Source organism: Myxocyprinus asiaticus, chromosome 18 (genome assembly GCF_019703515.2).
Source record: "Myxocyprinus asiaticus isolate MX2 ecotype Aquarium Trade chromosome 18, UBuf_Myxa_2, whole genome shotgun sequence".
Taxonomy (NCBI): Eukaryota; Metazoa; Chordata; class Actinopteri; order Cypriniformes; family Catostomidae; genus Myxocyprinus; species Myxocyprinus asiaticus.
In genome coordinates, this window is record NC_059361.1 from 25,417,077 (window position 1) to 25,432,059 (window position 14,983).

Sequence of the window (14,983 nt, forward strand, 5' to 3'; positions counted from 1 at the left end):
TTCTTTTAATTATCATTAAGAAATTCAAAATGTAAATGAAATCCTTTTCCATCTCCAACAGATCTGTTGAAATCATGAAAAAGAGACGTAAACGACTGACAGCCCCTCCACTTGTCCAGTGTCAGGCACTCAGAGGGAGCAAACCCTTTCATTCCTGTATGGCCCCTCAACCCCTTGATTGAGAGGAAGAGAGTTCCAGAAGACCATGTGGGCTGCTATATAGATGCACTCAGGAAATGCACACTTGTGTCTATGTAGGGCGGCTTAAAGAGAGGGGACCAAGCAGAGAGACCGTTTCAGAGCCGAAACCATCCGTCTATGCTTTTATAGTCTTACAAAAACATTACTAAACAGGCGAGGGGACGGAGTTCACAAAGAGAGCCCCTCACTATACAGAGGAACAGACATAAAAAAAAGGGCTGGAGAGGGCATTCATCTCAGCTGACCCCCTAATAAGAGTGCTACACTTCCAACAGAACATTCAGAGAGGCCGAAGAGCAGCGTTTACGTCATGCTTCCCTCAAGTGGCTTGAAGTTTAGCTCTCCACTGATGTGCAATTACAATACTGCCACTGAAGTGGCCAATGTGAGACACTGTGAAACTAATTTACACAATAGACAGAGATAGAAGGCATTCTTAAATATTTTTTTTTTTTTTTTTTTATAAAAACTGTTTATTGAATTATCAACAACTGTACACATCTTCAGTGACAACACAGTTTGCTACATACTTTGGTGTGTGTTTTGAGAAGTGTCCGTTTCTTCCAGCTCTTTGCTCTTACTTTGGAAGAGGGATGCTAACAGTGTGATGCAATGAACAAGCTGGGCATCAAGTAAATATCTAGGCAAGAGTGTTATGGTCCATTTGGCTTATCTGCAGACATTTTACCTTTACTTTGTGCTTCCTGTATTTGAAACACAATGCACACAAACCACAGTGTGTCACTGGGACTCAGGAAGGGAAAGGGAGGGAAAACAACCACTTTCTCCAAATTCCAAATCTTACACTACAAGACATCATGTCCTGGTCATACAACAGCACAATGAAGTCACAGGTTTGAGAGTAGTCCTTTACTAATTGTTCAATACAATCGCAATTCAAAATCCAGGTCGTGTCCCCCAAAGAAGACTCTCTGTTTGCAGGAGGCAGGGTCTTGATTCTTGTTGAGGCCAAGAGCGGGAAGGTGGAGCAGTCATATACTGGTGCTCAGAGTTTGTTGGGGAAATGAACCTCCCCTCCTGTGGAGCCTCATCTGCAGTCTCAGGTGCCTTGCAATGGGGTTTTTCAAGCCACTCAGAAAAAAAAAATTTTTTTTTGTTTTTCCCCCCAATGGGACATTTTACAAAAACGCCTCTGTAATGTGATTTAGCTCAAAATTGTTTTTCAGGAGGGAGGGAAAAGAAGCAAATTAGATTTCCATAAAAGGTCAGCCTGGAAAATGAACTTGTCAAAGGTGGGGGTAAAAACGGAATGGAATATCTTGAGAAAAAACGTCCTAATCTAATTTCCAATGACATCAATGAGAGAATGAGAGAGAGAGAGAGAGAGAGAGAGAGAGAAAGATCACAAGTGTAACTGGACACCAAAATATAAATCTATAAAAGACATTTTAATACTCCATTATGTACACTTTTCACAAAGCCTCCACGCAGATGAAGTTTCAGAACGAAGCACTGCTTCACAATGCATTATGCAACATTCTCACCGCATAGTGAGAAAAAGACAAAATCCAAAGAAAGATGACGAAAAAACCACCAAGGAAAGTAACATTGAGACAATGTTCTCTAGTGCCAAATAAAATGGCCCGAGTGTGGTCACGGTGGAGGTGGTGTTTTGGGGTCTGCAGGGCTGCACATTTATATCCACGTCCAGGCAGCTCAAGTCCAGGTCAACCAAGCACCCACTCGTCCAGGGCTGCAGTCAGGTCAGTCAGTAATATAGTCAGTGAGAATGCGAAAGGTAGTCAGACAGACAGACAAAGGCTGTTCGTGTCTGTTTGACTAGGAGAGTCACTGGAGTAAGAAGTCGTCTGTCCTTCCTCCTCCAGATGCCTGAGCTGCTCCACCCTGTTACCTCTCAGTCTAGTAGATCACTTCATACACCGTGGCCTTCTTGTCTCCAGAGCCTGTAACAATGTACTTGTCATCGGCTGAGATGTCACAGCTCAGAACCGAGGATGATTCCTTTGACTGTGGGAAGACAAGAGAGAAGGAAAATAAGCCACATTATAAAACTGACAGTTCTGACTCTAAATTCTGATTGGATGAACTGCATTCAAATCAGCTTACTTAACTGTAAAATGAAAGTGAACACATTCTATATTAATGAGGCAAATTGGTATACAAACAGCCTACAGTAAGGATAATAAATAATGCTCTTGCCTTGCCGCCATTTAATAAAAGCAACAAGTCACTCAAGTCTGTGCATTACAGCAATTTTTACTGTAACTGCCTTTTTTGCTTCATCTGGTACAATAAACCAGTTCAAATTTTAACTTTAATGTGCCACAAAAGACAGCATAAAACTCTTCAGACATCCTCTATTACTCAGAGAAAATGCTGACAGCCATCCATGTAAGCGCCCCCCCCACCCCCCCAAACAATGCATTAGTGTTTGAGCCAAGCTTCAGTCATAAACACTTGAAGGGTTATCATTATTTACTCTTAAGCTGGTAGATGCGAGCTACATGCACGGACCAACATCCGCACTAAGTGGTCAGGACCCAACATTAATGACATATTCCAGCCCATTTCCGCTGATCAAGGCCCGGGCCTGTCAGCCAGCGGTCACTGTGCCCTTTCAACTGACTCAGCCTACAAATTTCCTGCAGACAGCTGGTATTGATCTCTGTACCTGGAATATGCTGGCGCCGTAGGGAGTCCTCCATGCATTCAACAGATTGTCCTTCCCAGTGCTCACAAACCATTTACCTTGTCAGGGGAAATCAAATGTAATTAGAGCTCTGTTCAGAGTACAGGCAAATTGGAGATATGTGCAGAAAGCCAAATAAAAGACAACCTAGTAGAAAAGGTTAGCCAAGGTTCTGTTCAATTGAGGAGTGAGCAGTAGGATGTTGTGCTGTATGAAAGTGCCGCTGCATAACTTGTGGAACGCAAAGATCTCAAATCAGCTGCAAGTGAAAAATCTCTAGTTGATGCACACTTCTCATTTGAGTGTCAACTTGAAAATATTTTCCTGTGCTCAATTAGACCAGTCGTGGTTATTTGATTTAACTGCGGTTATCTGAGATGACTGCGATTATTGTACACTTCAAATTTAAATCACATTTTAATGCCCAAATGAGGGAATATTAAGCAAATATATAAATGCCATCAAAGGCACATTTGTGTGTCATTCACTCCTAGTGTCACTGAGCTGCACCGCAGACGTCAACCATAGCAGCTCCTATCCGGAAGAGCATGTGAAGCGCTTCTCAAGCGCTCTGATGCACGTGCCGTCAGCAGAGGCTCGCGCCTAACTCTTGCAAAAATATAAACAAACAAATATAAACTCTGATAGTGAACGCAAAGTGCTCCGGCTTCACTTTAAACGATCATGTAATGGCAAATGTTGCTGGTCATAGTGGGTTCATACACGCAGTGTTAATGACATGCAGTGACAGAGAAGAGATGCATGCTTTATTTCTGTGGAGTGATAAAATGATGAAACGAAATCTCAAAGGTTTTGCTTTATGAGAAATAAGGGATTGTGGATTTAATCAAAGAGCATTTAAAAAAAACATGAGAAAGTGAAGAAATGAGGACAGATATATTTTACTATTGCATTATATAATATTACATAAATATAGTACAAATATATAAAGAATGTATATTTTATTTTTTTATAAAAATATAATATTAAACATTCTAAAAACAGGTGTAAATTTTAAATTTACCAAAACTAAAGTTGACCAGTAAGAGAAACATATTTACAGTTGAAGCCAGAAGTTTACATACACCTTAGCCAAATACATTAAAACTCAGTTTTTCACAATTCCTGACATTTAATTGTAGAAAACATTCCCTGTCTTAGATTAGTTATGATCACTACTTTATTTTAAGAATGTGAAATAGAGAGAATGATTTATTTCAGCTTTTATTTCTTTCATCACATTCCCAGTGGGTCAGAAGTTTACATACACTTCGTTAGTATTTGGTAGCATTGCCTTTGAATTGTTAACTTGAGTCAAGCGTTTTGGGTAGCCTTCCATAAGTTGCTGGAATTTTGGCCCATTCCTCCAGACAGAACTGGTGTAACCGAGTCAGGTTTGTAGGCCTCCTTGCTCACACATGCTTTTTCAGTTCTGTCCACAAATTTTCTATCGTATTGAGGTCAGGGCTTTGTGATGGCCACTCCAATACCTTGACTTTGTTGTCCTTAAGCAATTTTACCACAATTTTGGAGGTACGCTTGGGGTCATTGTCCATTTGGAAGACCCATTTGCGACTAAGCTTTAACTTCCTGGCTGATGTCTTGAGATGTCACTTCAATATATCCACATAATTGTCCTTCCTCATGATGCCATCTATTTTGTGAAGTGCACCAGTCCCTCCTGCAGCAAAGCACCCCACAACATGATGCTGCCACCCCCATGCTTCACAGTTGGGATGGTGTTCTTCGGCTTGCAAGCCTCACCCTTTTTCCTCCAAACACAATGATGGTCAATATGGCCAAACGGTTCCATTTTTGTTTTATCAGACCAGAGGACATTTCTCCAAAAAGCAAAATTTTTGTCCCCATGTGCACTTGCAAACTGTAGTCTGGCTTTTTTATGGTGGTTCTGGAGCATTGGTTCTTCCTTGCTGAGCAGCCTTTCAGGTTGTCGATATAGGACTCGTTTTACTGTGGATATAGATACTCGTCAACCTGTTTCCTCCAGCATCTTCACAAGGTCCTTTGCTGTTGTTCTGGGATTGATTTGCGCTTTTTGCACCAAACTACGTTCATCTCTAGGAGACAGAATGCGTCTCCTTTTTGAGCGGTATGACAGCTGCGTGGTCCCATGGTGTTTATACTTGCGTACTATTGTTTGTACAGATGAATGTGGTACCTTTAGGTGTTTGGAAATTGCTCCCAAGGATGACTCAGACTTGTGGAGGTCCACAGTTTTTTTTTTTTTCTGAGGTCATGGCGGATTTCTTTTGATTTTCCCATGATGTCAAGCAAAGAGGCACTGAGTTTGAAGGTAGGCCTTAAAATACATCCACAGGTACACCTCCAATTCAGTACACCTCTTATCAGAAGCTAATTGACTTATTGTCTAAAGGCTTGACATAATTTTCTGTAATTTTCCAAGCTGCTTAAAGGTACATTTAACTTAGTGTATGTAAACTTCTGACCCACTGGAATTGTGATATAGTCAAAGTAAAACAATCTGTCTGTAAACAATTGTTGGACAAAGTAGATGTCCTAAACGACTAGCCAAAACTATAGTTTGCTAATATTAAATCTGTGGAGTGGTTAAAAAATGAGTTTTAATGACTTCAACTAAGTATTTTGAAATTTTTTGATTTTTAAAACATTATTTTTCATGTCATAAGTTTTTGTCATTCATACTCTCCAAAAATGTTAAATGTTAACACGGGGGGATCATATACCCCTTTATATATATATTTGAAGTTAACTATGTTAAAATGACTTCTTAAGGTGTGTGAAGCACACGTGCACCTTAAAAAATATGACAATTGATATGACATTGATATGATTTAATCGTGAAAGCCTAAAAGAGACAATTAATCATCATAGCTCTAAAACAGACAATTAATAGTCATAATCACAATTATTTGTTTGACAATTAATCATCATCCAAAATTTCATAATCATGACAGCCCTATGCTTTAAACATATGAAATCAATCTATGAAGCTTGAATCAGAAGACATCAGTTTCTTACCACAATAGGCAAATTTGAGAGAGAGAACACAACTCTCATGAAGGTGCAGCTGGTACTTGTCAGGCTTGGTGTGGTGGAGAACTTCCACATTGCTGCTCTCCATACCAACTGCCAGCCATTCACCCGTGGGACAGTAGCCCAGGGAGAAGATCTGCATTTAGGGGAACAGACATGGCTGAGCAACATGGGTTTTTCATTGGATAGCTTAAAGCAGCAAGACACAAGTCGGTGACTGGTGGCCTAACCTGAGATGTGAAGTCATGCTGTTGGAGTTGCCGTCCCTCTCTGAGGTCCCAGGATCGTACTGTGTTGTCAAGGCCGCCTGTCCACAATTTAGTGCCATCATGAGAGATGTCAATGCAACTGGCACCATCGGTGTGACCCTGGAACTGCCTGCAAATCATGCAAAGGAAAGGGTTTAGAGAAAACCCTTCTTTTAAAACAAAGTTTCATAACAAAATGTTAATTCCCCCAAATTGAACCTTGCCCACCTGACGAGGGTTTGGTTATGAAGGTCCCAGACGGCAATGTTGCCATCACTGCAGCAGGAGAAGCACACTTTAGCATCAGGGCTGATGGCCAGTGCGTAGCAGGCCGGCGCGGAGGAGGTCAGCTCGGCTTTAATGCGGGGTGTCTGGGAAGCAAGATCCCAAATGGTCAGAGTGCTGGCCTCTCCTCCAACGATTAGAGTGCGGCCATCAGGTAACAGTTTACACGAGCGAATGTAGTTATCCCTGTTCTGTAGACAAAAGAAACATTGTGAGATAATACAGAAAACACCAAATGTTTAGATCAAAGACATCTTAGCTTGTGATAATAACTCTCAATACTATGTTTTCAAATGTTAAGAAAGATGGACCAAAGAATTTTTTTTTACCAATTCAGGGCTCCAGACTGCGACTAAAATAATTGATTGCGACAATAATTTAAGATCTAGTCGGGTTGTGTGCTTTCATATGTGGTTTTGTCAGATATCATCTTGAGTTATTGAATAAATTTTTAGAACACACACAACCAGTGTGTCTCGTGCCGCTTTTCACCTGTTCTGTTTCTGATGAGCTCGCTGCACCACACGCAACAACAAACCCAGCACGAGAGAGTCATGAACAAATTACTCCTTTGAACCAGATCTTTTTCATGCATCACCCGAAAAGAACTGAGGGTTTGAGCTCAGGTTAGCAGTTTGTATCAGATTCACTTTCTCAGCCGTCAGTGAGCTCACAACTGGGAGTGCAGACATTTCAAAATAAGAGTCCTGTGTGTATTTCGGGCTTTATAATTAAAAGTCCCGTATTATGTACCACTTTTTTTCTTCTGGTAATTATTGATTGGGATTGGAGTAGCAAAATAAACTACATCTGGGATTTCATTCAATTTGCAATCCTGTAGTCTCTGTGTCTGGGGCCATCCAGTAACAGTAAAGAAAGACTAAGCAATAAACAAAACCGGTATATTCAGTATATATAAAATCAAGCTTTTGACACAGGACAATTGAGGGACTCGTACACAACTATTACACAAGGTGCAAACATTCATTGATGCTTAAGAAGACAACACACTATATGCATACTATACTTTATGTAATTATCTGTAATGTAGATTCTGAAGAGCAGTACTAAATAAAAAAAATATTTTATCTCTTATATTTGTATAAATTATGAAAGGGGTGTGAAGACTTATGAGACAAACGGGAATGCAAACTTATCTTCTCAACTATATATATTATTAAACCTACGATTAATGGGTTATCAGCTGACTTCCTTTCTTTGGCTTTCTATCTTGTTTCTGAACAGCAATCTAAATCGAGAAAAATCTGTGATTTGGCTACTAAAAACAGCCATTTGGTTACTTAATGTTTCAGTTTAGGAGCCAATGGCTCTGAAGTCATTTTTTTAGTCTGGAGCCCTGCAATTTATTCAACTAAATGACACTCAATACATGTATTCTGAAGCACAGCTAAGAAGGAAATCTGTTGTCTGGGACAATGGTCAATTATACATTTAAACAATCATTATACAAAAATATTTGGCCGCAGAATGCAGTGATTGACCAATTAGAATCAAGAATTCCAGGGTAGCCATGTAATAAGCTGTATTAACACACTAATAAAAGCTATAGAAGTAGTAGTAGTTGTTGATTTAAGAGTAGGAACAGTGGAGCAGTAGTAGAGACAAGTATTAGCTGTTGTAGCAAAAGAATTAGAAGTAACTTAAACAGTAATGGCAGTAGCCAGAGTAATACTAACAAAAAGACAGGCAGCAATCATTCACAAGTATAGTTTGAGCCTTACCAGGCAGTCTAGTTGAGACACTGGGCTCTTGCTTCCAGGCTGACTAATGTCCCAGATCTTAACACAGCCTTTGCCACCGGTATAGACGTGGCGAGTGGGATTACTGATTGTAACGGCACACACAACCTCTCCATGACTGAGGGTGTTAATCTGACGGGCGTGGCGTGGGATCCCTGGACCAATCAGTGCATCAGGAGGGAAGGGTACAGGCTGCATCTGTCCGTCAGCACTAACGTGGAAAGAGTATGCTCTGAGAGAGACAGACAGGGTGAAGGAGACCTCTTTAGTAGTCGTGTTTTCAACAGCACGCTGATTGAAGTGGGTTAAATAAATCAATTTCAGCAATATGAGTAAGCAGTCTGAAATGAGTAATTATGATGTGGAGAAAGTTGTGCTCTTAAGCACACTAGTGGTACCATTAAATAAACAGTGTGGGAAAGAGAGAGGTCTAGTACAGCCACGTGTTAGTCATGATCATTTAATGTTTGTTGGACACTTACGGTTTTCCTCCAGAGATTGAGGTAAGGCTGGCAGGGAGTCCGGGAGCTCTCATATGAGGATGCTCGAAACCAGCCTGCAGAAGCAAAACAGCACATGAATTAGAACAGCAACCCACATCAAAATTAGAGATGTGCACAGATAGTCGATATTCGGTTAACCATTCGATGCGTCACTATTCGAATACCAAAATCACTATTTGGTTACTCTATACATGCAATAGAGGTCTTCAACCCAAACTCAACGAGTTCCGTCGGGTTTTCCAGCCGGGTATTTCAAGTATAGGGCGAGTTAGGGGCTGTTCAAACATGCTTTTGTGTGCATCTGCGTTACTTTTCTATATACTGTTAACATGTGCTGGAGAGATGTCTTTGACTGTTGCGCTGAAATTCACAGTTTTTTCTTGCAGCGTCTCGCACAGGATCGCCACATTTTTAGACAATAAGTAAAATTAAAAATAACTTTACTATAAATGCATCTCGAAACACCTGCATTAATTCAAAGATAATCAAAAACATCCATCATGTTATGGTCTTTGTCAATAATATGCAAGGAAAAAGAGCTGAACATTTATATTGCCATATGAAATACATTTTTAATTAATAACAATAATGCAAAATGCAGTTTCGTCGCCTATAAAAAAATAATTTTTTGGCCGGTACACTCACTTGTAAGTTTTGGACCCTGATTTTTCACCAGTGCAATCAATCGGTGCATATAACAACCATTGAACTTGACTAGATCATTGCGTAAAAACTAACATCCAACCATAGAACAATTCTCACGCAACTACTTCATTTAACCAAAAGGATGAAGCAATCAGAGTGCAGGCGGTCAGGTAGCCTGAGAGCCCAGTCAATGTAATGCTCATTTGATACCCAGTCACACACACACTACATCACCCCCAGCTCTCCCCTCCACTCTCAAGGCGGGGGCTTCGGGGAAGAATGAGATCAAAAATGAGAAAGAATATGAAAAGAAATGAGTGGAAGAAATGGTGGAGAAAGGTAAGGTTGGAGCCAAACAACCTTTGGTGTAGTGGTTTGATTTCGACTCTGGGTATCACAATCCAGATTCCAAAATAATGCTCAATGTATCCCAATTTTTCAATCTTTGGCAAGTTAAGGTAGTAAATTAAAGTACATAAAATTGTGTAAAAATTCAACAAAAAAAAAAAAAAATACTAAACATTTGTAACAACCATGCATCTGAGCCACTCCACTTTTCTTTTTCTTTTTCTTTTTATATTTATTAATAATTAAACATTTCAATAATGAATTTGTTTGGCTTGATCCAGAATCGTTTGAAAAAGAGTTGCATTACATCAGAGAATTAATTTTCTACTATCTATACCTTGGAGGTTCATAATCTAACCTTCACCAAAAACATGTGCACACATACTCATTCACTTACCATGGGAGAGCGTCCATAGGCAGCGGCTGCTGCTGCACTCATCTGAGGGGATATGTGCAGGCCAGCGTAGACTCCAGGGCTGGTCAGAGAGCCATTCATCTCATGGTGGCCCATCATGGCAAAGGGAGTCGGGTAGGAGAGGGGGGTGCGCAGAGCAGGGGCGGCTGCAGACAGAGAGATTCACAGCCAATCATAAATCAGCATCAGTCTACCGTGGGGAAAACTCAGGAGCAGGGAGATAAATCTCAATCAAAGACCTGCCTACACTGACCTGCTTCAAAAGATGAAAGCTGCTTTAAGCTCTGGTAAAAAGGCAAACCTTAAAATTGGCTGAAGCTTTGGATTATTTCCATTTGCAAAGAACTCCCATGTGCTTATAGTACAGGCTGTGTTTGTGTGATTCACTACGGGAGGTGACGTAAAGTGTGAAACTACATCTTCTCTAAAGGGTATGGACGTTCATTATGAACTCACCCAGAGCTTCCATCGGAGGCTTGCCCAGAATGGGCCGCAGGCCAGGGGTGGTGCTGGTGCCCGGGGTGGGGGCATCGTTACGAGGTGTGGGGGTGTTGGACTTGAGACCAGGCGTGGAGGATTTGTCATTCTGCAGATGTGAAAGACAGAAAAAAGCGAGAGATAGAGAAAACATAGTTAAAATCCCCCCAAAAGAGGCAGCATCCAGGCAGAAGATTTAAGTGCCGGCTGAACTTAATCCAATCCAATTCTGACAAACTCACTACTCCTACGAAACTATAAACCCCCCTATTTATCCCCAAACCCACTACTGCTACAATGGAGATGAGGCTAATTTTATCCTTTCCCTCGCTTCTGCCTCTAATCTTTTTTTTTTTTTTTTATTTATGCAGAGGCCCAGAATGGTTAAACGCATTGAGTTATTAGCAGGAAAGACATGACTGATCCAGCTATGGGAATGCATTATCCCTGACATTTACAGATGTATTTAAAGTTAAGGCTGGGAAACAGACATTCACTCCTAAGCCATTAGAGAGAAAGAGAAACTGGAAGATCAGAGGGCAATCGTGCTTTCCTAGCTGAGCTCCTTTCTCTCTCCCATCAAACCCTTTTCTCAAACATATCCTTTAATTGTCCTTCAGTAGCACAGACCCAGCTTCTATAAAATCTTACAATATATGGCGCACCACTGATTATTACAGTTGCAAAATCCGGATAAATAGAGCTAAAAGACATTAATGCAACATAGCTATTCGTGCAATTTGCATCTAAGCTTGAGAGATCCTTACATGACCATGCTCCTTGTTTTTGGAGGAGGGGGTGCCGCCGGAGGAGGCCACAGAGGCGGGGCTGTTGGGCGTATCCTTTTTTGCAGGGCGAGGCTTATCTATACCATTCTCAGGAGGGGAGTGGGCGGGGCTGCCTCTGGGGGTGGCAGGGTCCTATTGCATAAACATATAAGAGGAAGGTGTTAGGTAAACATTCAACTTTACAAGTTTACATATATGTTAGGCATAACTACGATGGACCGTTGAATTATTAAAAAAATAATGCAAACACGAAGTGGTAAGGTGGCAGTTATACCTTGGGTGTGCATTAATTTTTAATAATTCAAAAACCTAGAGTCAATTATTCCTTTTATTCCACGGATACAACATGTCCATATGTATTTCTACATAATGTGTCTCTCTCAAGACATTTCTAAGGTTTTCATTTCCACAACGCTTGTATGTAGAACTACTTTCTTACACCACTGATTCAATGTATTGCCTAAAAGCCCAGGCCACCACTATGAGATCAGAAAGTACATGGCAAAGTGATATGGAACTGTTATGAGGACAACAACTGTGAAACTACTTAAAGGAATAGTCCACCCAAAAATGAAAATCCTCTCAGCATCTACTCGCCTTCATGCCATCCCAGATGTGACTTTCTTCTGCAGAACACAAAGATTTTTAGGAGAATATCTCAGCTCTGTAGGTCCATATAATGCAAGTGTATTGTGACTGCTGATGTCAAGATTTATAGTGGAAAAGGAGTTATATTTTGGTCTGTTCTCACCCAAATCCGAAGACTAGGTTTAAACCACTGGAGTCTTATGGATTACTTTTATGCTGCCTTTGTGTGCTTTTTGGAGTTTAAATTTTTTGTCACTATTCACTATACACATTTGGGATGGTATGAGAGTGAGTAATGAGGGGGAGAATTTTCATTTTTGGGTAAAAAAACTAACAGACGAAAATAAATCAAAACCTTGCAGTCAGTGAACTAATCAGGATCAAGAACAACAGTGCCATGGTATAATTATATTCATCCTTCTCTACTTAAAATTATACAAGTTTCTTACCTCATTGGACACGTCAACCACAAGATCATCACTTTTGTCTCCATCACTGTCCTGAAAACACAATGATAATGCACTAGTTAGTCCTCAGCATTGAGTTACAGAACAAAGGACACTCTTATACAAGTTCACGTCAGAGCACTCACATATCGACTCATGCTGTCTTTGTCCTCCACTTTGCGTTTCTTGGAGTCCAGACTATAATCAGAGGAGCCGCGGTGCTTCTCACTGGTTGTGCGAAGGCTGTCTGATGGCGAGATGGAGATGTTCTGAGGAAAGAAAAAGTGCCATCAGATTTCATCTCAACCTAATTTATTTATTTTTATTCAGTGAATGTTTTTTTACTTATTAAATCATGAAAACTTTCCTCAGATCTATAAGACTACCAACCCATTTCAGCTTAATATATATATATATATATATATATATATATATATATATATATATATATATATATATATATATATATATTATTATTATTATTTTTTTATCTAAACCTGATCTTTTTTTCTTTAATGCAACGTGACCAAGGAATTGAGTTCAGATTAGGGATGGGCACGAGTACTCGGGTAATCAGACATGGCAGCAATGATTGATCATGAAAATAATGATCGATAGTGACTTTTCACTTAATTCAAAATTTAGTGACAATTACCTGACAACTAAACACAAACGTGTCAAAGAGGGAGCTTATTTTTAATTTTGAGATTGATTATGTTGTGATTTTGAGGGGTACATTGATTAGAGACGTCTCATATCAACCAAAATGATACGATGCTGCAATGCTATCATTACGATAATCAAAAGAGAGTGTAATTAACCATGTTTTGAACACCTGTCTCTGCAAAACGTTTGCTAAACATGTTTTATCATCATTTAAAATGTAATAACTTTGACTCATTCATGGATGTTATTTAATAAAAGTGAATGTTTGTCACTGACTGTAAACATCCCTGCCCTGCGTGACATAACACACACCTGCATCTCAACGAAATGAAGATTTCCACGAGTTTCCAAGTTAGATGTCCGATATAAAGGGTCATTCCATTGCACTTTCCCCAGCTGAAAGGTGGAAATTCAGACTCTCCGAGTTGAATGGAACGCTTCATGAATCACATCAATACAGAGCATCACGGCTTTCCTCACAAGAGCGAACATTTGAACTTTTGTACATTTGGTAACATTATTTTACAACAGCCTATAATAATGAATAGACGATACACTGGAACAAGAAGACACAATGCAGCAGCCATAGACGTTTGTCAGACATGTTATTATATATACAGTTATGAAAATGTAATTGCCCCGAGTACTAAATGAGTAATTAGTCCGAGTACTCGAGTACACAAAATGACCAAAATGCCCATCCCTAGTTTAGATTTCTAAATAATTGCCATTAGAATGACAGCTACTTTACAGCTGTTGGATTTGAAGATTCAAAATGGGAAAACCACAGCAAGAAAAGAGACTACGCAGTGTAGCTCTTATCACTCCAAAATCACACACTTAAAAAGCCAAGTGTGCAATCCATTCCAACCATCCGACTTCATCTGACCCAAAACAGGCCTAACATAATACAGTGACTCGCCAAGCCGTATCTAACAAACCATAGTAGACTAAACACTCAAAAATGTGCTGGCCTTACTTCAGAGTAGACACAGTTAACCAGACCAAAGAGGAGCTTGTTTTCACTGCCCTACAACTCTCCCTTACTTCCCGCTCTCACTCCCTCCATCTTCTAAGAGACAAAAAAAAAAGACATGAGCAGCACGTTGGTGTCGAACAACGGCTCTTTATCTGTATGAAGCCCGAATTGGGCTTTTGTGTGGGAGCATGTAATAGCCACTAATTGCTGTAGCGTATTTTGACATTTCCCAGTGCCCTTCCCTCAGCATACTGTTAGCCTGCGGTCCTGATAGACAATGACTACAAGGCAGACAAATAGAAAATAAGACCTGCCTCCACAGGGAATGGTGGTGACTTTGCCTGTGGCCACTGTCCAGTGCACTTTCACGCACTCTGAAGGTCTGTTTTGATAGGGTCTTAGACAGCAGTTAAAATGCAAATGCAAATAATTACATGCAACTACTCATGCACAATTAGGAATGCAAAATAAATAGGCTTATCAACTTTTAAAAGGGAGAACAAACTTCCAATATCTTATATTGTTGACATCAAAGGACGTACATTCAATCAAACTCTACAGTATTTTGGTGCAAATTCATATCACTTGGTAAATGCTAGCCAAATGAGTCTAGCCAACATGAACATTTTGTGAGACATGCCCTCATACATACAAAACCATAAAACAAAAATATGCAAAATAAAAGCAAATGTGACCCAGGCTACATTTAGGGTTGGGTAAAAATATCTATTTTCCGATGCATCGAAATCTTCATTTGAACTATCTTGATATTGATTCCTAAATCCCAAGATCAATCTTTTACTCTGCGCAGCCCTCCACTACAACGAGAGGAAATCACTCATATCTGCAACCAAATTTCCCACTATGCAACTAAAACTTTATATATATGGCAACTGGCTGGTAAATGTTTAGATTTCACTTCGTGAA

The 14,983-nt window shown here is 40.0% G+C and overlaps 1 protein-coding gene across 1 annotated transcript in view; it reads right to left on the reverse strand.

Moving 5' to 3' along the window:
* Positions 1 to 1,595: 1,595 nt before the first annotated feature.
* The window catches only part of LOC127456014 (transducin-like enhancer protein 3-A), a 33,320-nt gene continuing 19,932 nt past the window's right edge, over positions 1,596 to 14,983 (reverse strand). The window contains exons 10-21 of the mRNA XM_051724287.1: positions 12,558 to 12,680; positions 12,415 to 12,465; positions 11,357 to 11,509; positions 10,569 to 10,698; positions 10,095 to 10,258; positions 8,684 to 8,757; positions 8,184 to 8,433; positions 6,385 to 6,632; positions 6,139 to 6,286; positions 5,894 to 6,044; positions 2,855 to 2,931; positions 1,596 to 2,190 (exon numbers count right to left, since the gene is read on the reverse strand). Of these exons, the coding sequence (XP_051580247.1) occupies positions 2,083 to 2,190; positions 2,855 to 2,931; positions 5,894 to 6,044; positions 6,139 to 6,286; positions 6,385 to 6,632; positions 8,184 to 8,433; positions 8,684 to 8,757; positions 10,095 to 10,258; positions 10,569 to 10,698; positions 11,357 to 11,509; positions 12,415 to 12,465; positions 12,558 to 12,680 (1,677 nt within the window). The 3' untranslated portion in view covers positions 1,596 to 2,082. The remainder of the gene's footprint in view (positions 2,191 to 2,854; positions 2,932 to 5,893; positions 6,045 to 6,138; positions 6,287 to 6,384; positions 6,633 to 8,183; positions 8,434 to 8,683; positions 8,758 to 10,094; positions 10,259 to 10,568; positions 10,699 to 11,356; positions 11,510 to 12,414; positions 12,466 to 12,557; positions 12,681 to 14,983) is intronic.